General features: G+C 36.1%; 2 protein-coding genes across 5 annotated transcripts; both read right to left on the reverse strand.

The window, feature by feature from the left end:
- Positions 1-3,219: 3,219 nt before the first annotated feature.
- Positions 3,220-4,977, reverse strand: LOC140867106 (early nodulin-like protein 18). The gene is made up of 2 exons (XM_073272185.1): positions 4,683-4,977; positions 3,220-3,816 (listed from the first exon to the last, which is right to left on the reverse strand). The coding sequence occupies exons 1-2, from the start codon at positions 4,879-4,881 to the stop codon at positions 3,386-3,388; spliced, it is 630 nt and encodes a 209-aa protein (XP_073128286.1). The 5' UTR covers positions 4,882-4,977; the 3' UTR covers positions 3,220-3,385.
- Positions 4,978-7,239: 2,262 nt separating this feature from the next.
- LOC140863298 (UDP-galactose/UDP-glucose transporter 2-like) lies at positions 7,240-10,575 on the reverse strand. 4 transcript variants are annotated; one of them, XM_073266621.1, is made up of 7 exons: positions 10,060-10,575; positions 9,203-9,231; positions 8,907-9,108; positions 8,239-8,481; positions 8,060-8,161; positions 7,840-7,947; positions 7,240-7,620 (listed from the first exon to the last, which is right to left on the reverse strand). In XM_073266621.1, the coding sequence occupies exons 1-7, from the start codon at positions 10,183-10,185 to the stop codon at positions 7,366-7,368; spliced, it is 1,065 nt and encodes a 354-aa protein (XP_073122722.1). In that variant the 5' UTR covers positions 10,186-10,575; the 3' UTR covers positions 7,240-7,365. The 4 variants fall into 4 exon arrangements, with proteins under 4 accessions (XP_073122722.1, XP_073122725.1, XP_073122724.1 ...); XM_073266624.1 differs by having other exon boundaries at positions 9,196-9,350; positions 10,060-10,167; XM_073266623.1 differs by having other exon boundaries at positions 9,196-9,231; positions 10,060-10,154.
- Between the last annotated feature and the right edge of the window lie 15,777 nt (positions 10,576-26,352).

A 26,352-nucleotide genomic window follows, 5' to 3' on the forward strand; every position in this document is an offset into this window, starting at 1 on the left:
AGTGTTCTAGCAAAGTTTTATCAATGATTAATTATATTTTGTTCATCCATATTGTTTAATGAATTTAATTTTTAATAATTTGTGCAAACGGGGTTGTTTTTAGCAAAGTGTAGCACGATTTGTAGCACCAAGTGTAGCAGAGGATTTCGTCCCCATTTTATTATATTAATATTTTGTTCACATACATGAATGGAAATAATAATATAGATAAGAAAATAAAGTAAAATAACATTCATATTAGAAATAACAAATAACATGCATTAGAAAAAAATTACCTTCCATTAAAAAATTACTGGTGCAAAAACGTATGAGCTCTGAGTTGGGTATTGGGGAAATCTAAGGTTAGAGTTAAACTAGGGGTGCAAACGAACCGATTCGAATCGAATAATGTTAAAAATTTATGCCTCGAATTCGGCTCGAATTAAGTATATTCGAGTTCGAGCTCGATTCGAAACTCGAAAATTTCAAATATTTTGGCTCGAGCTCGGCTCGTAATGAAGTTCGAGTTCGACTCGAAATATTCTAACCTATTTGTGAACTATTCGAACTATTGCTCGGATATTATAGTTAGAAAAGCTCGAAATGTCCGAAAAAAGCTTTGAAATGTATATACATTGTTATATCATTATATTATATTAATAAAATATTAAAGCTCGCGAATTATTATCAAACAAAATTGTTGAATTCTAACTTTTGGTGATAACAAACAATACATCATTGTTATAAGGATGTCTCCATCTAGATATACTAACAGGAACCCATCTACCGATAAGAAGATATCTACCGATCTGAGCCCATCCAGTAATATGAAGACATCTACCGATCTATGGATGTCAATCGATTGCAGGAACGCCAACTGGTTTTATGAGAAGACATCAACCGATCAAGGCCATAAGTAGAAAATACTGATGTCAACCGAGTAAAAGTCTCAATAAGTATACTGATCTCATAAGCCACAAACATTGATTAACGGATCTTTGACATGACAATATTAAATTTGAAAGGACAAGCATTTAAGGATCCGTCTGATAAATGGTTGCTAGCTATACACAACATTTATTGTGAAGACACGTTAAATAGACACAATAGCCTCCAGTACAGATATTCAAAATTAAGTCCAGCAGAATCTACTTCACTTAAAGAGAAAAATAATCTGCTGGAGTATCTGCTGAAAAGACACTTCGAACAACGTTGACAAAGCAACTTAGGAAAAAGTACATATATCAAAAAAAAAAAAAAAAAAGAGGTTAGAAGATTGAAATATATATATATATATATATATATATCATGGGAAATGAGAAAGGAAGACACGAAGTGAACTAACGCATTATCAAAGTCTTCGATCCAGAGCACTAAGAAGTTTTCAACGTTCCATTGCTCTCTCAACCCTTGCAAAATAGTAGCATATCTCATATCTGATCTTCAAGAGATCATTTCAAGGGTTACTCAAATTCAAGCTGCTGATTGAAGAGCACTGATCTCACTCCAAAGATTTGAGAATCGGAGCTTTCAAAAGCTTAGTCTTACACATCATCATCCAAAGAAGTTTGATAATAACTTTAGATCTTATCAGTGTATATCTAGGAGTTTTATTTTAGGCAGTGATAAGTCCTAACTTGGAGTGGGTATATTACAAAACTTTTTAATAACCAAAGTCTTCTAGTGTATCCTTTCTGTGAGAAAGAAGGGGTGACATAGGAGATTGCGCTCCGAATATTCATAAACAATTTTGTGCACATTTACATTACTGCATTGCATCATATTTTCATTATTATCACCTAGCTTAGCGAGAGCTGTTTTTGCACTATTATCTAGTAGCTCATATTCATCTAGAAAGCTGAGAAAAATTGGTTAAGTAGACTAACATTTACTTAACTTCATCTCTTCAAAGCAAAAAAAAATAAAAATAGAGTGTGTATTCACCTCCACCCCCTCTACACACACCCGATCCTCAACAAAAATAATTTTGGCTCGAGCTCGGCTTGAAAAAAAATTTGAACATGTTTGGATTCGACTCGATTTCGATAAGTTTGAATATGAATCAATATTTATCGAACTGGTTCGAAAAGCTCGCGAACCGACTCGATTCATTTACACCCAAGTTAGACTAACCATGAAAGAGAAAAAAAAAAAAAATACATAAGCTTTTTAAAAAATAATAACACATAACACGTGTCAGTCAAAGAAGATATGGGAAGTACTCCTCCTAAAGGAAGATAGACTCTCCCTTTACCTCGGAACGCAAGTGTCTATAAATATATATATTCTTCTATGTCTATATATGTGTGTGCATATATTATACCAAAGTGTGTTATATGTATGCCTACTTTGGACTGCATTGTAGGATCCGTTGTAGTGGTTGTGGGCATGAATCATGATGGTCTTCTTTGGGGCAAAAGTAACGATCAAGAAACTCCAAGCACAGATAAAAATGTTGCCGGCCAAGAACCAAGAAATTAAAGTGTGAAATTAAGTACGTAGCCTTCTGAAAAATATTTTCTGGATATTTGTGATGTTAATTTTGTTAATTCTCTAAACAATCAAGCAACATGCATGTATTTTAATTGTTACTTTTTTAATTTGGTTTGTATTCACGCAAAACAATGATATACGTGTTTAGGGACATAGGTGAATATACCCAATTACTATCTTATCTTTTCAAAAATCACACTATGAAATTATGGAAAATTGATTTTTTTTTTCTATATGTTTGTCTATTTTCAATTCCGATCTTCTTTGTTATCAAATTGCAATTTTAAACTTTTAGCATTTTCTTTGTTTAGTGTTTTTTTTTTTTTGCAATTTTAATTTTTCCGATTTGATGGTGACATCAAAACAATATAGTTTAATGTGACGTTGATGTTTACATTGTCACTTTGTTGATATAGAACACCAAAATTACATAATGATAAAATTATCTATCGGACAAAAATGCGTTTTATCTAAATTTAACTATTTTTTTACTCCTCAATATTGGATTGTCTATTCTTGTACGTGCTCGGGACACCACATCATTAATTATTATTAATGAATTCATAGTTAAGTACATTAAAAAGAATATTTCTCATGTTCTTGAAGCCACTTGACTGCACGTCTAGCTAGCTAAATTAGGTCAATTAATTATTGAATGTCAAAAAGTTATATCTTGGGGAAAAAAAATCACAAGACACGTTTTCCATTTTTGCTTCTACATATGTAAAGGCGATGAAAGATAAAATAAAAAGAATTTCCTCAAATATATATATAGCAAGTCAACTTACCCTTTGGCCATTCCCATGTGCACCAAATGCTTTAAACAAGACAAATTTTTTAAAGTTTCTTGAATCACCAAAACCAAAATTTAGACATAATTAAATATCAATATGGGTCCCCCTCATGCCTAAAATCAGATAAAGACAAGAATCAAGAAGCTAAACCAAAAGGTATTAGCACTACTAGTTTTTATCCCTCCATTCCCTGGACTACCGGTGACAACTGTGACTGGTGGAGACTGCCCGCCATCCGCCGGGGCTGGTGGCGGAGAATACGGTGGAGGCGGTGGGTGGTTGAGGCTCGGCGGAAGTCCAAGCCCTTGATTCACCTTGATCTCAAAGGCCATACCATGTAGGCATTGTTCACCATCACCAGCATCTGAAAAATAGTATTGTGTCCCCAATGCCGTAAGTGGCACCGATATGATTGATGCAGCACCGAATTGATCAACTCCCCCGTCGTATTGAAACGTATCGTTGTCGGAGGAATAGTCGGTAGTGCAGTTCTGATACGTCGTCTCGTTGTATGTTTGGATCACCGTTTGGTTCGAGTTCGTGTTGAATACTACAAGCACGAGAAAAGAATGATTGGATTAGGCCAATAGCTTGGTTTCTAAAACTGTTACAATGTTACTTATTAAATTTATAAAATAGTGGCTTATAAATTCGCAAGGTTACACCGTTCAATACGTAAGTTTTTTGGATGGAACACATAATGCGTTTATATTCTAACGTTGATGTTCTCATTGAGCGTCTGTGTAGTGGAATGGACGATCTAGAGAATGACTACCATCAGATCAAACTTCAAAGTCAATAATTGAACATTTATAACTTATATACTAAGATGAATGATGAATGCACTGAATACTGAAAGATAAGAAAATCGTCTAGAATAGACCGTAGTTGATACATGTTTCTCAAACATCGGCAATGTTGCCATTTTCTTACATATTATGTGGGTTAAGGATCCTAACAAAGATTAAACATATTGCACCTCCCCCAAGTCATTTGATTTGGTTAACAGTTTTGACTTTTAATTAATTTCATTTTAAATTAAATTCAAGTATTGTCCCACGCTGTATAATTCGACAACCACTCCACCTTTAAAGTGATTATTATTCTACAATAAATAATTTTTCCAGATCATTAAATATTAAAAAAATCACTTCATGAAAAATCAGAGATGAGTTTCGACTTTCGACCACAAAACACCAAAAGGCCAAAAGCTCAATCTCCATGGCCCGAAAATCGTATACTGAATTCTGAGCTCCATTTAATCCATCCCTATTTTCTAATATTAATCGACAGATAGCCAGAACAAAAGCAGAACACCAGAATAACATAAACAAGACAACATAACAAAAGCCCAGATCAAGAAATCTAAAATTTTCAACACAAATTAAAATGAGCAAAAGTAAGTATCAAACTTACTGAGATAGTCGCCAAGATTGAAAGTTTTGTTGGCGGCCCAAGTATCGTAATTAGTGGAGGGCTTATTTGTGGTGGAGTTGAAGAACCATCCGGCGGCGTCGCCCACCGTGTAGTTGGTGTATGCATCAGCCGCCGCCGCCGCATCGATGAGCAGAGCCACCGTAAATATGCACAGGGAGATGGGCCAGGCTGCTGCCATTGATCTCGTGTGGTACTAAGAATTAATCTTGGAATGATTTGGCTTCAATCTTGTGGGAACTTTTTTGTTTATAATATGTGGATTTTTACTTCTGCAAGTCAAGAACGTGACAGGTTAACCTGGTTAAACTAATTATCTAATTAGATGAGCTGTTAGGACAGAAAATCACTAACGGTCTGAATTTCAATTTATACTTTTTTTTTTCAACAAAAACCTAAAATATTAATAAAAGAGTACTACCGACGATCTCATGAGAGATTGACTTGTTCCATATCTAACATGAAAACTAATTATTTAACATAAAAATAATATTTTTTGGATCAGATTGAATAAAAGATTCGTCTCATAAAATTAAATCGTAAGATCGTTTTATAAAAATTTTGTGTAATTATTAGATTCAAAGTTTGAGTTCAACAAACCTCAATGATTGAATTTTAATGATTCGATTATTGATTTTAGGGGTGTTCATTGGTCGATTCGGTTCCATTTTCGGTTTTTTATTTCGGTTTTTACGGTTTTAGAAATATATAATCCGATATCCGAACCGTTTCCTTCGGTTCGGTTTTCTACTAGAACGGTTCGGTTATTTCGGTTGGTTAATCGGTTTTGATACTATTATTTTAATTAATATTATAAATATATTTTAAAATATAATATGTTATCTTTTTACATGATTTTTTTGTAAAACCTTTAAATTCAAAGTCTAAATGACTTAAATAAACAGCAATCAACAAAAATAATTATTTATTCATTAAATATCATCTCATAAAATATATAATATAAATAAATATATAAATAAAATTATTAATTTAATGAAATTTCGGTTTTTCAGTTAGGCCGATTTTGACATATATTATTCAAAATCGAACCAAATAAATTTCAATTTTAACATTTATATCCGAATTTCAAATTTGGGTTTTCGGTTTGATTTGGTGTTCAATTTTTTGGATTTATTCGAAGTTTAAACACCCCTAATTGAGCTGGTAGTACTCCAATTGAAATCTGAATATATCTTGAAAAGAAATTAAAAATCTATCTATAAATTTCATGTTTTTAATATAAATAAATAGCAAAAATATTTGGTTTATATTGATTGATTAAACATAGTAGTTTGATTTTTTTTTTCTTTAAGAGTATGTTACTACTATCTATTAAGTGAGTAGGATGATGTTTGAAAGTTTTTCATAAAAGCTCTTTTAAATAATACTACCGTACTAGTAGTGTAGAGATGACATTTAATTAATATGTATAGGGAAATTTATTTTGATCTTTCACAAATATCCCTAGTTGTTTATTCATAGAAGCTCTTTTAAGCACTACCATACTAGTAGTGTAGAGACAACATTTAATTAATATGGATAGTGAAATTTATTTTGATCTTTCACAAATATCCCTAGTTGTTTATTCAAAAGAGAAACTTAAAATAACTAATTTTACGTCATGTTTTGTTTTTTTTTATAAAGAAAAATCACATTCTTCTCAAATTATAAAAATACTACTTAATAAAAATACTATTACATAACTAATATATCCTAGTAGCTTTTTATCGTTTTATTTTTTTGTTTTTTGTTTTTATCTTTATCAATACATATTATTAGAACGGAAGTTCATGGTCAGCCAATACCCTTGACGGTGCTGACTGTGGACAATATTAATTTGGGTCTGTGCATTATTATTATTATTATTATAAATGTAGGGTGAGTTGAATTTAAGGGTGTAAATGAATCACATTAGCTTACGAGTTTTGTGAGTAGGCTCGAAAATATTTAATTTGTATACAAATTTATCGAATTCAAAACGAACTAGAACATGTTCGGATTTTTTTTTAATCGAATTCAAGCTCAAATTATAATAATCAATAGTTCATAAACCTTGATATTTTATTAATATAATAAATATATATTAAATAAACAGATTTGAAGCCCATCGAGTTCCAATAACTGGTGAACATGTTCGAATATTTCAAACTGAACTCGAACCCGAGATGTGATTCGAGCAATTTTTTTTAAAAAAATTTCAAGTTTTGAATCAAACTCAAATATATCTATTTTTGAGTCAAATTCAAGCCTTAAAATTTTCTATCATATTCCATTTCATTCGGTTCGTAACACCCATAGTTGGATCCCTTGTTGAAGCAAAAATCTCCACCCTATTGTAATTGAACCAATGGAAATCTCTCAACTTGAATAAAAAATAAAAAAAAACCTTAAATATTTCTTTTTAACTTGTAAAATATAAGGTTTAATTTTTATTTTTTTTAGAGCACAAACATAATCTTGATCCAAATTACAACTATATTAAGTATCTTCCTATCAAAATTCACTCATCTCAGAATGAACAACATAATGTGACTGGAGCTTCACATACATTTTTCATTTATTTCTGTAATATATATGGAGTAAACCAAATCACTGCCAAGTTACAAGGAAAGACATAAATATGTTACTATTACAATTTTTATTTTTTATTACTATTATACATAACTCAAACCAGAGGTCTCCTTTCTTCCTCTTCTTCAGTTCTTGTTTCAAATCTGCTATTTTCGGCTCCAAGTTCGTTTTCGCTCTTGGGTCGAGAAATTGAGGTTGCTGGCATCTTAGACGGCTTGTTTTCAGGCAACATTTTCAGTACAATCCCCATAGCTATCAGCAGGAGCCCAGTCCCATGTTGTTCGGTCAAAGGTTTGGTGAAAATCATGTATGACAGCAATAATGTTACAGCCTTCCTTGCCGTTGTTATCTGGAATACATTTAGCCATTAAAATATGAGGAGAGAACTAGGAAGAAAACTTGTCATCTTATTCAAATTAGACACAATAGACATTCCAATACTTGCTTGTGAATTGTGATTGTTTTTTAACTCTGTCCTACGAAACCGACCGGCGGTAGTTGTTTAAAATGGCATACCACGAGGATTCTGATACAGGTAAAAAAGAAAATGAAGACAACTTTTACATACCATGGCTGTGGTTGCTGCACCAAACAGAGCGATGAGTGAGAGCACGGATACTTGCCCGATAAATGTGGCCATGGCTTCAAAAATAAGTACTCCATAAACATAAGGATGCTGTATCAAAAATGACAAATTTTTGGTTATATAGTAGCAGATAAATACTAACTTTAACTTGGTAGAGTTCTTTGAGCTCGATCAGAACAAAAAAATGGTTCTGGTTCTTTACTTGTTTACAAGAACTCCAAGCCTTAAATAGTTCTCCTGTAACGAGCATCGGTGGAATCAAGAAAGGCATCCCAACGAGGGTCGAGCAGAAGAGCATTTCCGTCTGTCAAAGGACTAGACCAATCAGAAAATGAAGGATTAATGGTCTCGTTAAATACACATGAGAAGTATGTGCCTCGCCTGTGTTGTGTCAGGATTCATGGTAAAGATAGCTTCCTGTAAATTTCCCAAAAACGAATCCATAATCAATGCTCCAGATATCATCAAGACACCTATCACACTGAAATTGGGAGATGTTTGGGCATCCGCAAGGGTGAAAAGGATGAGGCCAACTACCAAAAGTACAGCAGATATATATTCGTGAAGGGGATACTTCCTTCTCAACCCGGGAATGAAAGCTCCCATTATCATCACTGGTAAAACCTGAAAATTCAGATTCGATGTCTTACTAATAAGTACACAAACTAACAACTTTAACAAAACTCTCTTCGTGTTCTGAGAACCAAAGCTTCAGATGTTAACTTTAGAAGATAAAAAAACCAAATTTTCCGGCAAAAGAGAAGCCGCTTCAATGAATACGCTTTTGATAATCTGAAACAATGCATAAAAAGCTGTGGATTATTGCAGATGGTCATGTTATTAAAATTGCATAGCATTGAAGCATCATATTTTGATCATTGTCCCACATTGGGTGATACACAAGTCAGTGAGGATGATTGTTGCCCCCCACAAAATACATATAGAAAACACCTGGAAATAAACTGATCAAAGCACACTGTCTCCATAAAACACTCCTTTTCACGCACAAGATCTAGAAAGATCTATCGGGAAATTTGTGTATGTTTTACCTTGGTGGATTTGAACATGATCTGCGCCGGATAATTAAGGAACGCCAGAGAACCTTTCGTAAGTCCATGCGAACCCATAAGCACAGCAGAGAGCTTCACATATGTTTTCCATGGATTCACCATTTGTTTAGTGGTGAATCCTTGCAGATAAATCAAGAGAACGTAAACCCAACCTTGCACGAAAGTGAAGTACCACCCATAACTGCAACGAGACCATTCACAAACCAAAAGAATTGAAACGAAGTACACAGATCTGTCACAGATTTTACGATACTAATCAGGAAATCACCTCTCACCTGAATTGGAGTCTATTGTACACATATTCCTGAAATCACGCCAGAAAACTAAACTTTAAGATGCAGATATAATCATCCTTCACATGCCAAAAGTTGACTTCTATTTGCCACCACCATACACACGGAAATCGCTATGGCAATAAGAATACTAGAAACAAAAGGAGCTAATTTAAGCAAGCGAAAGGTTGTAGTAACAAAGTTCTTGATTCGATTGATTATCTGTGCATTAGTATGGTCCATATAGATCATAAAGGTTGAAGTAAAAAAGTTCTTAATTCGAATCTTGATTATCTGTGCATTAATATGGTTCATATAGATCACAAAGGAAACTAAGCCCACCCGTAGGTCTATATATTACTTCTTAGAAATATCTCAAAATACCGATAAATGATGGAAGCCACCTGATTAATTATGATGGTGATCTGCAAAGTTTTCTCTTTACAGGTCAGTTTCAAAAATGATGGAGGCAAATCGTTATGTAATAATAAGTAAAAGCACATACAAAAGACAATAAATTTTGGCAAATACACAAGCAAATCACTCCTTTTTTTCCCACCGACCCAACAGTGTACTGGAATATCAAAGATTAATTTACGCAATCAAAACGAAACATTTGGATCAAGAACCACGAAACTACACACAAACACGCAAATAAAAGTGGCCCACGTAAAAGAATTCGGGAAAAAAAATTAAAAAAGATGAACGCATCAAAATTGGTAGCCGCCGACAGAATTTTGATGCTCAACCAGCACAAAAAAACGTGTCAAATGCTAATAAATTCCCATTCTTTTCTACCCAATACTAATGGGTAACAAAAATTTCAAAAATAAAAAAATTCAAGAGAATCTATCACCTACCTCACAGACGCCATTAACAAGGTAACCGAAGAAAAACCCAGATGAACAAATGAGAAACTGCTGCCATCTCGGTCGTTCAGTAAGCGAGATCCCAAACAAAGAACGCGCCTTTTCTTCATTCTTCATCCCTTTTCACCTTCACCTCTCAACTCCTCCTCAAAATTCGTTTAAATCAATTAAAAAAAAGAAAGAAAGAAAGAAAGAGCATTTAACTCTGTATTTGCTTAAAATAAAAGTAATACAGGGTGCTATTTTCAAATTCCGATGTGTCTGCTTGTTGACTTTCGTAGTTCATACATAGGAGGTACAAGTGATTAAAAAACAACAGGTTGGGATAATAATAAAGCTCACGGAAATCGTGATAATCCCATTACTGATTCAGAAATATTCCAAGAATTCTCCGTTTAAAGGGTAAAAATAAAAAGTTTCATTCAAGAAATTGGTGAAAGTGGAGAGGATTTTCGAATATGGACAGATTTCGTCGCTTCGCATGCAAAGTGAATCCTGGGAATGAAATGATTTTGGTTCATCTCTATATAACACTCCATGGAGGTGGTCAAAACGAACAGCACGCACATTTATTAAAAAATTAAATTTTTTTCTAATTATTAACAGTTTAAGGATAATTTTGTTTTAAATCCCCGAACACAAATATAATTTTACATTCATTCTCTGTAAGAAAAAAAAAAATTTTGAACTTCATAATTCACACAAAAATATTTTTGGACTACTTGAATCCATATATTTTTTTTTACAAGGGTGAAAATAAGTACAAAACATTGAAAATATGATATTATTATATGATATTTGAGTACTAACTCGTTTAGATCTAACACAAAAAATAAAATTTTGGATACAAAATTTGAGCAACTTTATTTATATCAACACTTGCAATATATGTTTGGATACTTAATGGTCATATATTAGTATCAGATCTAAAACAATTGACTCTAATATCATATATTAGTACCATAATTTTAATGTTTTTTACCATCGTTCAATAAAAAAAATAGTATGTAAATAATATCAATACTTGCATACATTTTTTAGTACTCAAAAATCATATATTAGTATTAAATTTGAAACAATTTATACTCAAATATCGTGTATTAGTACTGTATTTTCAATGTTTTGTACCGAATTTTGTCCGAAAAAAACCATATGGGCCTAGGGAGTGCAAAAACATTTTGCTATGGATCAGAGAGTTCAATCATAATTTTTTTCTAATGCAAAGTTATATTTGGGATTGGGGATTTAAAGTAAATTTACTCGAAATTGTAATTTTACAAATTATCCCGTTGTTTCTTTATTTAGTATAAAAAATTAAAATTTATTAATTCTTAAAAAAGTAATTTATTTACAAATTATCAAGATGTTTTTTATTATTATTTATCTATATCTATACTATATTATACTAACCGTGTGTGGCAAATCACACCAAATATTTTTTCGATTTTACCCTTAAATTTAACACATATTTTCTTTAATTTATATCTTCACTTTTCTCTAACATCATTATCTTATTTTTTCTTTATTTTGTTTTTCAAATTCTATTATCTGTTTTTATTAAATTATCCAAATACATTTTTACAAATTCTTTTTACTTTTTAAAAACTCACATGTTTTTTATTTATTATAATTTTTTCGTTTTTTTATCAAATAATTGAATTGTCGAACACGTGAAAATCACATGTCAAGGTTGCTAGTTATATATAAAACTTAAGGCAACTATACTAACTAATTTGGTTCATTCATGCAAGATCAAAGTCAAATTATACATCTAACTTTAAAAAATAATCATTCATTTCTAGAGATATATGATAAAAAAGTTCGATACCAAAATTTCTCTTTCTAATTTGATATGATTCATTATCCTATTCATTATCAAGTGTTTTCTGATTTTGCTTTTTTATTTTTTTTTATACAGCACAACTCGCGCTAGAGCGACAGAATTGTGCGCTCGAGCGCGATGTGTTCTGTCTCGTTTCTTTGAAATGGACAGCTGCGCGCTCGAGCGTGTCTTTTAATCCACTCGCTCTTTCAAACGTCGTATCTTTTCCAGATTTCCATTCCATATTCAATCTCTTACAATCCCACACTAGATTGTAATATTTCTTCCAAATTTATTATGATGGACTCATACATACAAGAATGTATCTTTCGATTTTAACCTTCAATTAGTGATATATTTCAAAGTATTTGCAAGATGATAGTGTGCCTTGGCATTGAACTTTATCTCTTAAGCAAACACCGGAAATACAACTCATATGAACTATCCCAGATTTCAAAATATATGTTCAAACCATTTAGCACTATTACGGCCTTGTGCTCGATCTAGGATTCATGAACATTTACAAGACTAAACCATGATCTTGTTAGAAACGGCACCATTTCTTATGTTCAATATTAGGTGAAGATTCAAATATATCTCTATCTATTTGAGACTTGAACTTCATTAAAAGTAAATACTCAACCTCCAACACATAGCTATTTACAGCGAACATCCTAGAAGGGATTAATTTCGGTGTCAAACCGATCACATGACAATGACTTGTTTTTACCCATTTAACTATGGAATAACGGTATAACTATTGCATAGTTGGATTACCATCACTGGTAATTCTTTTGAGTAAGGTTTCAATCACATTCCACTAGATGTTTCCTTGACTAAGTTTCTCGATAGACCTTTTGTCAAGGGATTTGCTAGATTCTTATTGGTTCTAACATAAACCACATTGACAACATCATATGTTATCAATTATTTCACATATTCATGTCTCAAACTAATATGTCTAGATTTTCTGTTATATACTTTGTTATAAGCTCTAGACAACGTAGCTTCGCTATCGCAATATAAAAAAATAGATGGCATTAGTCGTGGCCACAACTCAATATCATATAATAAATTTCTCAGCCATTCTGCTTCTTTGCCCGCAGCAGCTAATGCTAAAAACTCACTTTCCATAGTCGAATGAGTTATGCATATTTGTTTCTTAGAAGCCCAAGAAACAACGCCTCCAGCTATTGTGAAAATCCAACTAGTTGTAGATTTATTTTCATGAATATTGTTTATCCAACTAGCATCTGAGTATCCTTCTAATACCGCGGGAAAATTATTATAATTCAAACCCAGATTTATGGTTCTTTTAAGATAACCAAGTATTCTCCCAATTGCATTCCAATGCTCGACACTTGGGTTACTTGTGAATCTAGACATCTTGCATACTGCAAACGCTATGCCCGATCTTGTGCAATGTGTAGCATACATGAGGCTACCAATCAAACTAGCGTATTCAAGTTGTGCTATTGCTCTACCGGAATTTGCTAATAATTTAATACTAGTGTCATATGGTGTATTAGCTTCTTTAAATTTCAAGTTATTATATTTAAGAAGAATCTTCTCAATATAATGAGATTGGCACAACAAGTAACCCCCACTATTTTTTACGACTTTTATACCTAAAATAGTATCTACTTCACCAAGATTTTTCATCTTAAACTGTGAAGTTAAATACTTTTTAGTGTCATTTATACCTTGCATATTTGTTTCAAATATAAGCAAGTCATCAACATATAAACATAAAATAACTCCAAAATCATTTGTAAATTTTGAATATATGCATTTGTCAGCATTATTATGTTTAAAACCATGAGATAATATAACAGAATCAAATTTCTAATGCCACTATTTTGGAGCTTGCTTTAATACATAAAGGGAATTGACCAATTTGCAAACCTTCTTTTTATTTTCAGGTACAATATAAATTTCTTCATTTAAATCCCCATTTAAGAAGGCTGTTTTTACATCCATTTGATGTACATGCAAGTTATGTATTGAAGCAATAGCAAACAACACCCTTATGGATGTTAATCTAGCTACCGGAGAATATGTATCGAAATAGTCTATACCATGTACTTGTTTAAAACCTTTCGCCACCAATCTAGCTTTGAAAGTTTGTATAGTACTTTTTCCTAAACACCTATTATTGCTTATAGGTTTAGATCCCGAAGGGAGGTCAACCAAAATCCAAGTTTGGTTAAAAATTATTGAATCCATTTCATCATTCACGACCTCTCTCCAAAAGAAGGCATCCCTTTTTAACACTGTTTCAGCAAATGTTTTTGGATCATTCTCTATATTAAGCAATAAGGCTGTGTTTGATAAGTGGGATGAGATTAATAATGTATACGGGCTTTGATTGATAATGTCGAAATATGTAAAATTTGTGATAATTTTATTATTCGTTTGGTAAATTTTTTGTGATGATGATAAAAGTGTTTTTATTTTCTGAAATTACGTTTGTATCCCTACAAAATGGCTTCCAACCAATCCACTTGCCCAACAAGAAATCATTCTCAATGCCCTGTACACAGCTAAGTTCGTGCTTGTGTTCACCAAAGACCCTCACGCCGTTGTCCTACAAATTCTCTCATCTCGGTCTGGCAAAATCCTTCTCCGTCCAAGCCTTGTTCCTAGATCTCCGTCCAAGCCTTGATAAAAAATGTTTCAGAAAAAAAAATTCCAAAACAGGAAAGGAAGAAGGATGCAATCGACGAGAGAAACGATCCATGCTAGGCTACATCACACCCTACTGCACCTACAGAGATCCAAAAATCTCCATTCAAACCATAACTTCGTTCAGTAGAAATTTGAAGATTCTTGCAGTAACAAGAAAACTTGTCGTGACTTAGGTGACAAAGAAGAGCATAAGAAATAAAAAATTGAAAATTGAAAAAGCACTTGATTTCATACCTATTTTGAAAGAATTATGGAGTCTCTATGCGGTAGAAAAAAAAGGGAACAGCTACCAGTCTGGGTTAGAAAGGAAAAGGGAAGGAGAATAGATATATTAGGAAGAAGGGTAGAAAGGTCAATTATCCTTTAATATTGGTTACTGTACCAAATTGGATCTCAATACCAGGGCACCAGCGCGGATTGTAGTCTCCCATTTTGTGTGAACAGTACGGGCTTCACACGGGCTTCCGTGATACTTTTGAAAGACTTAAAATTGTACCAAACTAAAGATTATGGCAGATTAATAATTAATCTATATTTTATCTCGCTTACCAAACTAGGCCTAAATGTAATTTATTAAGTACACCATTTCTATCTCCTTCAACCAAAAAGATTAAAATTTGTGATGAAATAAGTGATAATTTATTTTCTTTCCTTTTACGTTGACTTCACCTTGGTTCAAAGAATGTCACAGACTCTTTTCTTTTGTTTTGAGCAGAAGCACCAAGTGTAACACCCGGTATTTTTAAATACGTAAATCTGCCTGCATAATTAGGATATTTAATTATTTAAATTTATGATTTATGGGTTAAATAATTATGTGAATTATTTGTGCATGGTTTAATTTATTTTTAAGCATTTAACCCATAATTAGTGATTTTTATGATTTTTAGTATTTTAATTATTTGATCGCGTAGACGGGACCGTGGACGGACGAGATGACAACTTTCGATCCAAATTATTTTATGAGTCTTTTTAGAGCCTTAAATTATTATTTTGAGTTTTATTATCCCAAAATTTTAAGTATTTAATTTTATTTAATTTTAGGAGTCCATTTTATCCAAAATTAGCCAAAATAATGACTTTTAACCACTTTTAAAAATTCCCTATTTTAATATTTCGGGATTTAACTTTCCCATCAGATTATTATAATTATTAGGGATTTTAAATAAATGTTTTATGGTATATTATAATTCTAAATAAGCTATTATCCTATTTAAATTCTAATTAACCCAAAAGTCTAACCTAATCTACCCAAACTCACGTCTCTAAGCTCCTAGCCGCCTCCCTCCCCTCCATTCTCCATCTTCATCTTCTTCCTCAAGCCTAGGAGGTTCCATAGCTCAAATCTTTTAAAGCTTCGAAGGTGTGTTCGCCCCGTCGTCCCGAAAACGTCCTACGTGCGTTCTAATCAACTCCTACGGTGAAAGGCATGATTTCCTTCTATACTTTTCGTGCCTATCAGTTATATTAATGTGTGTGTTGTGTATGCATCGAAAATCATTAAGACTTTTTCAGAAAATCGATTTGAATGTTGGTTGTAGGCGCATTGTTCTTTGATTTCATAAGCATGCTCACGTTTTTGGCTAACCATGGCTTGGATGACTGCTGGTTGGGGTCTCTAGGGCGTCTAGGGTGAACCTAGGCTCAATTGGCTCGGTCGAATCAAGCCAAAAGAGCCCAGAAAGCAAGAGGGTGCAGTCGGGCTCATGGAAGTCGCAGGCTAGGGTTTCGGGATTTGAGGCTTCGGGTTCGACGTGCAGTGTGCATGGGGCTCGAACCAAAGTATGGTTCGAACCGGCAGGACCCTGGGAAGGTCCTGCCGGCGGCGCTCCGGCCGATCGTGGCCGGAGTGAGGCGGCAGCAGTCCCTAAAGGACTGCTGCACGCGGCGGCCAAGGAGGGGAAGAGGGAGTGTTCGGGTTTTAGGGTTAGGAGTAGTCCGGGTCGGGTCTGAGGTGTCCGGGTCGGGTCAGTAGGTTAGTGGGTCGGGTCAGGTGAGTCCGGGTCCGGGTTAGGTGGGCCGGGCTCGAGTCTTTTTATTTTTAAAATATTTTATGAATTAATGGATTTTTGAGTCAATTAAATTGAAATAAAATTATTTGGACTCCCAAATAATTTTATTTGGTCTTTTAAAATTTTAATTAAGTTAGTCCATTAATTTTATGGGCTTTTGAGCCCATAAAAGTTATTGGGCCAGTCTTTGGGTTTTTGGGCCCAATGGGCCAGTTTAAGTGTTATTGGGCTTAGTGTAATTTTAATGGGCTTTATTAATTTAATTGGGCTTAGAATAATTATGTGGGCTTAAAGTTTGAAATAATGGACTTAAGTATGTTAATGGGCCAGATTTAAGTTAATGGGTTTGTGTGTAGGGCCAGCAGTCCAGGACCATCCATGAGAAAATTTGCATGTGTCCTGATTATATATTTAATTATTTTTATGCATTTGAGTTATTTTAATATTTATATGTTAATAAGAAATTAAATTAAATATATATGATGGACACACATTTTATTCAAGTACATGCATTCATGAAATAATATTTTATGCATGATTTAATGTTTAAGTTGAGCAATAAAAATATTTTATGTTGGAAGTTGAAGTAGTGTGACAATTTAAGGGGGATTCGTCCCCATATGATTGAAGGGCAGTTTACTGCCAATTTAAGAGGTGATTCGTCACCGGCCACGTACGTAAGTTTCCACGCTGATCAGTATTTAATGTATGATTTAAGGTTACACTACGGATACAACCATGCTATGTTAGAAAATAAATTGCTCAATAAGGTTATGTATTATGTTATGTATTATGTTTATTTAAGTAAGTTATGTTATGTAATTTTTAAGCATGCTCATTCATGTATATGTATGTATTAGTATTAAATTGGTTTAAATTATTTTAAACCCTTGTTATGTTAGCATGTTGGGCCTCTAGGCTCACTACACTGGTATGGTGCAGGTGAGTACGTTGAGGATGACATTGTACCCACCGGAGGCGAGGACGTATGAGCATGCATGCAGTGGCCCCGTGACCGTGAAATATTCTGAGTCGCTATGCATGTTATTGTTTTTGTCAGCATGATACATTTTTATTATTTTCAGTGATTGAGGGTCTAGAATATTTATTTAATATTTTCAGTGCATGCAAACTTTTATTTACTTATGCAGTATATTTTTAATTAATGTTTGACTCAGATATTTATTATATTTTTAAGAATGCATTTTTATTTAAGTATTTAATTGTTTATTCATTTTAAATATTTTTACTCTGTGCATATATGTATGGGCATATATGTACATATTTTATTTAGTAAGTATAAAAAAAAAAAAAAAAAAATTTCCGCATATTTATTTATTATAGAGTTAGGGTCGTTTCAGTTGGTATCAGAGCACGGTCCTCGGAGGGGTCCTCACTGCTATGCGAGCTCAGAAATCCACGCTACCGGTCTGTAAGTTTTAAGTGTTTATAGTATGATTTAATTTCTAGAATTTAAGTTAGTATTAATTTCAAAACACTTAGTTATGCATGGCGATTTACGTAAATAAATATGTGGTGGTGCAGAATGCCTCCCAGACAGGTGAATCGACGTGGGAGACCTCCACCTCCACCGCCACCTCAGCAGCACCCCATGACAGCACTGGAGCAGGCCAGTGCCACGATGATGGCGGGTATTACTGCCTTGCTGGAGCAGCAGGCAGCCCGTCCCAGACTGTCCCACGAGGAGGACGTCGCGGAGAGGTTCCAGAAGAAGGGGCCTAAGGAGTTTTTGGGGACCACCGATCCGTTGGTGGCTGAGGGATGGATTCGCTCACTTGAGTCCATCTTTGACTATATGGGGATCACAGACGCCGACAGGGTGAGCTGTGCTACTTACATGATGCGAGGCGATGCAGCCTCATGGTGGGAGGGTGCAGTACGAGGAGTCCATCTACCTACTCTGACATGGGCTGAGTTCAGGCGTATCTTCTACGCCAAATATTTCACTGAGGATGTGCGCAGTCGCATGATCCGAGAGTTCATGAGTCTCCGTCAGGGGGACAGATCTGTGGTGGAGTACATAAGCCAGTTTGAGAGGGGCTGTCGTTTTGTGCCCATGATTGCTGATAGTCCGCAGGAGAAGCTGCGACAGTTTGTTGAGGGCCTGAAGGCTGAGATCAGGCATGACGTGCGCATGGCAGACGTGTTTACATATGAGTCTGCAGTCAGCAGGGCCTTGCGTTCTGAGGAGGGTCGGAGAGCGATCCAGAGAGAGCAGCAGGGCAAGAGGCAGTTTGTACAGACAGGATATCAGCGACCATCTTCGCAGCCACCTGCGAAGAAGCAGTATACAGGGCCGGCTAAGGGCCCGAATCAGCAGCAGAGGCCACAGCAGCAGAGGCCGCAGCAGCAGCAGAGGGGCGGGGCCCCTAATGCCATAGCTCATCCCACTTGCCCGAAGTGCCAGAAGATGCATTCGGGACCTTGCCTATTGGGAGCAGGAGTTTGCTTCCACTGCAGAGAGCCGGGGCATCAGATTGCTAACTGCCCCAGGAAGAAGAACACCGCTGGTAGGGTGTTCGTGATGCAGGCTGAGGAGGTCGATCCTGACACCTCCTTGATCACCGGTACATCCTATCCCTAGTATTTTAATAAATTCTCCGTTGGTTAAAGATTTAGTATTTAATTTGAAATTCTTGTTATTTGGGTCATTTAACTGCATGTTAGAATAGAAAGCATGTTTTACTTGTGATTAGAATTAAGAACTTGTAGTGACTCGTTTGGGAAAAAATTTAGAAGTGGTATGAAACTGTTGGGAATTTTCTGCGTGCATGGAGAATTCTAGTTGGAGGCAACTCCACGTTTGCGTTGCTAGATTCAGGGGCTACGCATTCGTTTATCTCCCTGGAGTTTATCAGGCGGGTAGGCATCACACCTGAGAGTAGTGACAGCGGGTATGATGTTACTATGCCGTCAGGGCAGATTATGTCTACCTCGAAGGTTATTCGAGGACTGGAGTTAGAGCTGCAGGGACACTCCATTCGAGCAGATGTAGTAGTCTTGCCTTTGAGTGGTTTTGATCTTATTTTGGGTATGGACTGGTTGACAGTCAATGGAGCTTCGATTGATTTTCGTCGGAGATCAGTGTCAGTGAGACCTACAGGGGGCGACCCGTTCACTTTTTATGCATCTCAGAGCAGTGATATTCCTCAGGTGATATCCTATATTCAGGCGAGGAAGTTGTTGAGACGGGGTTGCCAGGGGTTTCTAGCGAGTATTGTCACGACTTCAGAGCCATCTAGCAGATCATTATCAGAGTTAGAGGTGGTTCGTGACTTTCCGGATGTCTTTCCGGAGGATGTGGCAGGAATTCCACCAGTGAGAGAGGTGGAGTTCAGTATTGACTTAGTGCCAGACACCGTACCTATCTCTAAGGCACCGTACAGGCTTGCTCCTACCGAGATGAAAGAGTTGAAGGAGCAGATACAGGAGTTGTTAGAGAAAGGCTTCGTTCGACCTAGCTTTTCTCCTTGGGGAGCTCCGGTGTTGTTTGTGAAGAAGAAGGATGGCAGTATGAGACTGTGCATCGATTACCGAGAGCTTAACAGAGTCACAGTGAAGAACAAGTATCCACTGCCGAGGATAGAGGACTTGTTTGACCAGTTGCAGGGAGCTTCAGTGTTCTCCAAGATCGATCTGCGATCTGGTTACCATCAGTTGCGTGTTAGGGATGCAGATGTGTCCAAGACTGCTTTCCGGACACGATATGGGCATTACGAGTTCTTGGTGATGCCATTTGGGTTGACCAATGCTCCAGCGGTTTTCATGGATCTCATGAACCGAGTCTTTCAGCCATATCTGGATCAGTTCATCATAGTCTTTATTGATGATATTTTGATCTATTCTAGGAGCATCGAGGAGCATAGACAGCACCTTCAGACCGCATTGCAGACTTTGAGGGAGCATCGGTTGTATGCCAAGTTCAGCAAGTGCGAGTTTTGGCTTGATCAGGTGGCATTTCTTGGCCACATTATTTCGAGAGATGGAGTTGCAGTTGATCAGTCTAAGGTGGAGGCAGTGCAGAATTGGGGCATTCCGAAGAATGCTTCAGAGATTCGCAGTTTCTTGGGTTTGGCCGGATACTACAGGAAGTTCATCAAGGGTTTTTCCTCTATTGCAGTACCCTTGACTTCCTTGACCAAGAAGAATGCGAAGTTTATATGGAGTTCAGACTGTCAGAGGAGCTTCGATCAGCTGAAGGAAGCACTCACTACAGCACCAGTGTTAGCGATGACAGTACCACATGAGGAGTTAGTGGTTTACACCGACGCGTCTAAACTTGGTTTAGGCGCAGTGCTTATGCAGTGTGGTAAGGTTATTGCGTATGCGTCGAGACAGTTGAAGATTCATGAGCAGAACTACCCGACGCATGACTTGGAGTTGGCAGCAGTGGTTTTCGCTTTGAAAATCTGGAGGCACTATCTTTACGGCGAGAAGTGCAAGATTTTCACCGATCACAAGAGCCTCAAGTACTTCTTCACCCAGAAGGAGTTGAACATGAGACAGCGCAGATGGTTGGAGTTGGTGAAGGACTATGATTGTGACATTAGCTACCATCCGGGTAAAGCTAATGTAGTGGCCGATGCTTTGAGTCGGAAGTCATCAGTGGTAACATGTTTGACTGTGCAGTTACCACTACAGACCGAGATTCAGAGATTTGGTTTGGAGTGCTATCCGAGTGGCCATGCACCGAGCTTGTCAGTGTTGACGGTGCAGCCAGTTTTGAGAGATCGGATTAGAGAGGGACAGTCCACTGATGAGGAGTTACAGCGATGGAGACAGAGAGATGAGGCTAGAGGTAATCTCTTGTATACAGTGGAGGATAGCATCGTTCAGTACCGTGGTAGGATGTGGGTACCGAACGTCGATCAGTTGCGAGCTGAGATTTTGACAGAGGCTCACGCATCTCCGTACTCCATTCACCCCGGAAGTACGAAGATGTACAAAGACTTGCAGCTATTGTATTGGTGGCCCGGTATGAAGAGTGACATCGGGAGAGTGGTGTCAGAGTGCTTGACTTGTCAGCAAGTCAAAGCAGAGCATCAGCGTCCAGCAGGACTTCTTAGACCTCTCCCCATTCCGGAATGGAAGTGGGAGAACATTACGATGGACTTTGTGGTTGGCTTACCGAGGAGTACCAGAGGGTGTACAGCGATTTGGGTGATTGTGGATAGACTCACCAAGTCAGCTCATTTCTTGCCGGTAAGGATTACATACACTTTGACACAGTATGCAGAGCTTTACATCAGAGAGATTGTTAGACTGCATGGCATACCAGTGTCTATTGTATCAGACAGGGATCCGAGGTTCACCTCAGCGTTTTGGAAGAGTCTGCACACAGCTTTGGGGACTAGACTTTTGTTCAGTACAGCTTTTCATCCCCAGACAGATGGTCAGTCCGAGAGAGTGATCCAGGTTCTCGAGGATCTTCTGAGAGCTTGTGTTATCGATTTTCGAGGATCTTGGGAGACTAGACTGCCTTTAGTGGAGTTTACCTATAAAAACAGCTTTCAGTCGTCTATAGGTATGGCTCCATATGCAGCACTTTATGGGAGGAGATGCAGATCTCCGGTGCATTGGGATGAGGTTGGTGAGAGGATTTTGTTGGGTCCGGAGATTGTGCAGCAGACAGCTGACATTGTGACGCAGATTCGAGACAGGATGAGGACAGCGCAGAGTCGGCAGAAGAGTTATGCGGATGCCAGACGACGCGATTTGGAGTTCGCGGTAGGTGATCACGTATTCTTGAAGGTGTCACCTATGAAGGGAGTAGCGCGTTTTGGGCGGAGAGGCAAGCTTAATCCGAGATACATAGGGTCATTCGAGATCTTGGAGCGAGTTGGCACGTTGGCCTATCGTTTAGCTCTACCTCCAGGTCTAGCGGCAGTGCACAACGTATTCCATGTATCCATGCTTCGGAGATATGTTTCCAACCCGTCGCATGTGTTGGATTTTGAGCCCTTACAGTTGCCGCCAGATCTTGTTTACGAGGAGAGACCAGTGCGGATCTTGGCTAGAGAGGAGCGGAGGCTTAGGACGCGGGTCATACCGATGGTCAGAGTTCAGTGGCTGAATCACTCGGAGGAGGAAGCTACTTGGGAGACCGAGGAGGATATGAGGACTCGCTACCCGGAGATGTTCGGGTAAGTACTTTAATTTCGAGGACGAAATTCAATTTAAGGGGGGGAGAATTGTAACACCCGGTATTTTTAAATACGTAAATCTGCCTGCATAATTAGGATATTTAATTATTTAAATTTATGATTTATGGGTTAAATAATTATGTGAATTATTTGTGCATGGTTTAATTTATTTTTAAGCATTTAACCCATAATTAGTGATTTTTATGATTTTTAGTATTTTAATTATTTGATCGCGTAGACGGGACCGTGGACGGACGAGATGACAACTTTCGATCCAAATTATTTTATGAGTCTTTTTAGAGCCTTAAATTATTATTTTGAGTTTTATTATCCCAAAATTTTAAGTATTTAATTTTATTTAATTTTAGGAGTCCATTTTATCCAAAATTAGCCAAAATAATGACTTTTAACCACTTTTAAAAATTCCCTATTTTAATATTTCGGGATTTAACTTTCCCATCAGATTATTATAATTATTAGGGATTTTAAATAAATGTTTTATGGTATATTATAATTCTAAATAAGCTATTATCCTATTTAAATTCTAATTAACCCAAAAGTCTAACCTAATCTACCCAAACTCACGTCTCTAAGCTCCTAGCCGCCTCCCTCCCCTCCATTCTCCATCTTCATCTTCTTCCTCAAGCCTAGGAGGTTCCATAGCTCAAATCTTTTAAAGCTTCGAAGGTGTGTTCGCCCCGTCGTCCCGAAAACGTCCTACGTGCGTTCTAATCAACTCCTACGGTGAAAGGCATGATTTCCTTCTATACTTTTCGTGCCTATCAGTTATATTAATGTGTGTGTTGTGTATGCATCGAAAATCATTAAGACTTTTTCAGAAAATCGATTTGAATGTTGGTTGTAGGCGCATTGTTCTTTGATTTCATAAGCATGCTCACGTTTTTGGCTAACCATGGCTTGGATGACTGCTGGTTGGGGTCTCTAGGGCGTCTAGGGTGAACCTAGGCTCAATTGGCTCGGTCGAATCAAGCCAAAAGAGCCCAGAAAGCAAGAGGGTGCAGTCGGGCTCATGGAAGTCGCAGGCTAGGGTTTCGGGATTTGAGGCTTCGGGTTCGACGTGCAGTGTGCATGGGGCTCGAACCAAAGTATGGTTCGAACCGGCAGGACCCTGGGAAGGTCCTGCCGGCGGCGCTCCGGCCGATCGTGGCCGGAGTGAGGCGGCAGCAGTCCCTAAAGGACTGCTGCACGCGGCGGCCAAGGAGGGGAAGAGGGGGTGTTCGGGTTTTAGGGTTAGGAGTAGTCCGGGTCGGGTCTGAGGTGTCCGGGTCGGGTCAGTAGGTTAGTGGGTCGGGTCAGGTGAGTCCGGGTCCGGGTTAGGTGGGCCGGGCTCGAGTCTTTTTATTTTTAAAATATTTTATGAATTAATGGATTTTTGAGTCAATTAAATTGAAATAAAATTATTTGGACTCCCAAATAATTTTATTTGGTCTTTTAAAATTTTAATTAAGTTAGTCCATTAATTTTATGGGCTTTTGAGCCCATAAAAGTTATTGGGCCAGTCTTTGGGTTTTTGGGCCCAATGGGCCAGTTTAAGTGTTATTGGGCTTAGTGTAATTTTAATGGGCTTTATTAATTTAATTGGGCTTAGAATAATTATGTGGGCTTAAAGTTTGAAATAATGGACTTAAGTATGTTAATGGGCCAGATTTAAGTTAATGGGTTTGTGTGTAGGGCCAGCAGTCCAGGACCATCCATGAGAAAATTTGCATGTGTCCTGATTATATATTTAATTATTTTTATGCATTTGAGTTATTTTAATATTTATATGTTAATAAGAAATTAAATTAAATATATATGATGGACACACATTTTATTCAAGTACATGCATTCATGAAATAATATTTTATGCATGATTTAATGTTTAAGTTGAGCAATAAAAATATTTTATGTTGGAAGTTGAAGTAGTGTGACAATTTAAGGGGGATTCGTCCCCATATGATTGAAGGGCAGTTTACTGCCAATTTAAGAGGTGATTCGTCACCGGCCACGTACGTAAGTTTCCACGCTGATCAGTATTTAATGTATGATTTAAGGTTACACTACGGATACAACCATGCTATGTTAGAAAATAAATTGCTCAATAAGGTTATGTATTATGTTATGTATTATGTTTATTTAAGTAAGTTATGTTATGTAATTTTTAAGCATGCTCATTCATGTATATGTATGTATTAGTATTAAATTGGTTTAAATTATTTTAAACCCTTGTTATGTTAGCATGTTGGGCCTCTAGGCTCACTACACTGGTATGGTGCAGGTGAGTACGTTGAGGATGACATTGTACCCACCGGAGGCGAGGACGTATGAGCATGCATGCAGTGGCCCCGTGACCGTGAAATATTCTGAGTCGCTATGCATGTTATTGTTTTTGTCAGCATGATACATTTTTATTATTTTCAGTGATTGAGGGTCTAGAATATTTATTTAATATTTTCAGTGCATGCAAACTTTTATTTACTTATGCAGTATATTTTTAATTAATGTTTGACTCAGATATTTATTATATTTTTAAGAATGCATTTTTATTTAAGTATTTAATTGTTTATTCATTTTAAATATTTTTACTCTGTGCATATATGTATGGGCATATATGTACATATTTTATTTAGTAAGTATAAAAAAAAAAAAAAAAAAAATTTCCGCATATTTATTTATTATAGAGTTAGGGTCGTTTCACCAAGAGTTGGTTCACATGGTTGATCATTGCTAGATTTCAAATTGTCAGTTGAATCAATACTGAATTTATTTTCAATAAATTCAACATCTCTTGATTCCACAATTATATTAGAATCTAGATTCAACAGTCTATATGCTTTTGAATTTTCAGCATAACCAACAAATACACTTTTAATTCCCCTTGCACCTAACTTTGACAATTTAGGATCATGAACTCTATAAAAAGCTAAACCCCATACCCTTAAGTACATTAAGTTTGGTTTTCTTCCTTTTCATACTTCATAAGGAGAAACATGTGTTTTTATAGAAGTAATTCTATTATGAACATGACATGCAGTAAGTAATGTTTCTTCCCACAAATTATTTGGCAATTTAGAATTAAGAATTGAATTAATCATATCTGTATAAATTTTATTTTTTCTTTCATCCAAACCATTTTGTTGAGGAGTAAATGGTTCTGACTTTTGGTGAATAATACCATGCTCTTCACAGAAAGCATCAAAATCTTTTGAAAAATATTCACCACCTCTATCACTTCGAATTATTTTTATTTTTTATCCTTTTGATTCTCAACTTCAGCCTTGAAAAGTTTAAACTTATCAAAAGTTTCATCTTTTGTTCTAATCAAATACACATAGGTATATCTAGAACAATCATCAATAAAAGTGATAAAATGTCTTTTTCCTCCTCTAGTTAAAACAACATTATACTCACAAATATCAGTATGTATGATATCTAATATTTGTGTGTTTCGTTCGGCCTTTGGAAATGGCTTTTTATTCATTTTTTCTTGTATGCAAATTTCACATTGTCATGTTTTGTATCTTTGCAATTAATTAAGCCATGTTTAGACATATATTTTAAAGATCTAAAATTTAAATGTGCTAAACGAGCATGCCAA

The sequence above is a fragment of the Henckelia pumila genome, chromosome 4, assembly GCF_033568475.1.
Source record: "Henckelia pumila isolate YLH828 chromosome 4, ASM3356847v2, whole genome shotgun sequence".
NCBI lineage: Eukaryota > Viridiplantae > Streptophyta > Magnoliopsida > Lamiales > Gesneriaceae > Henckelia > Henckelia pumila.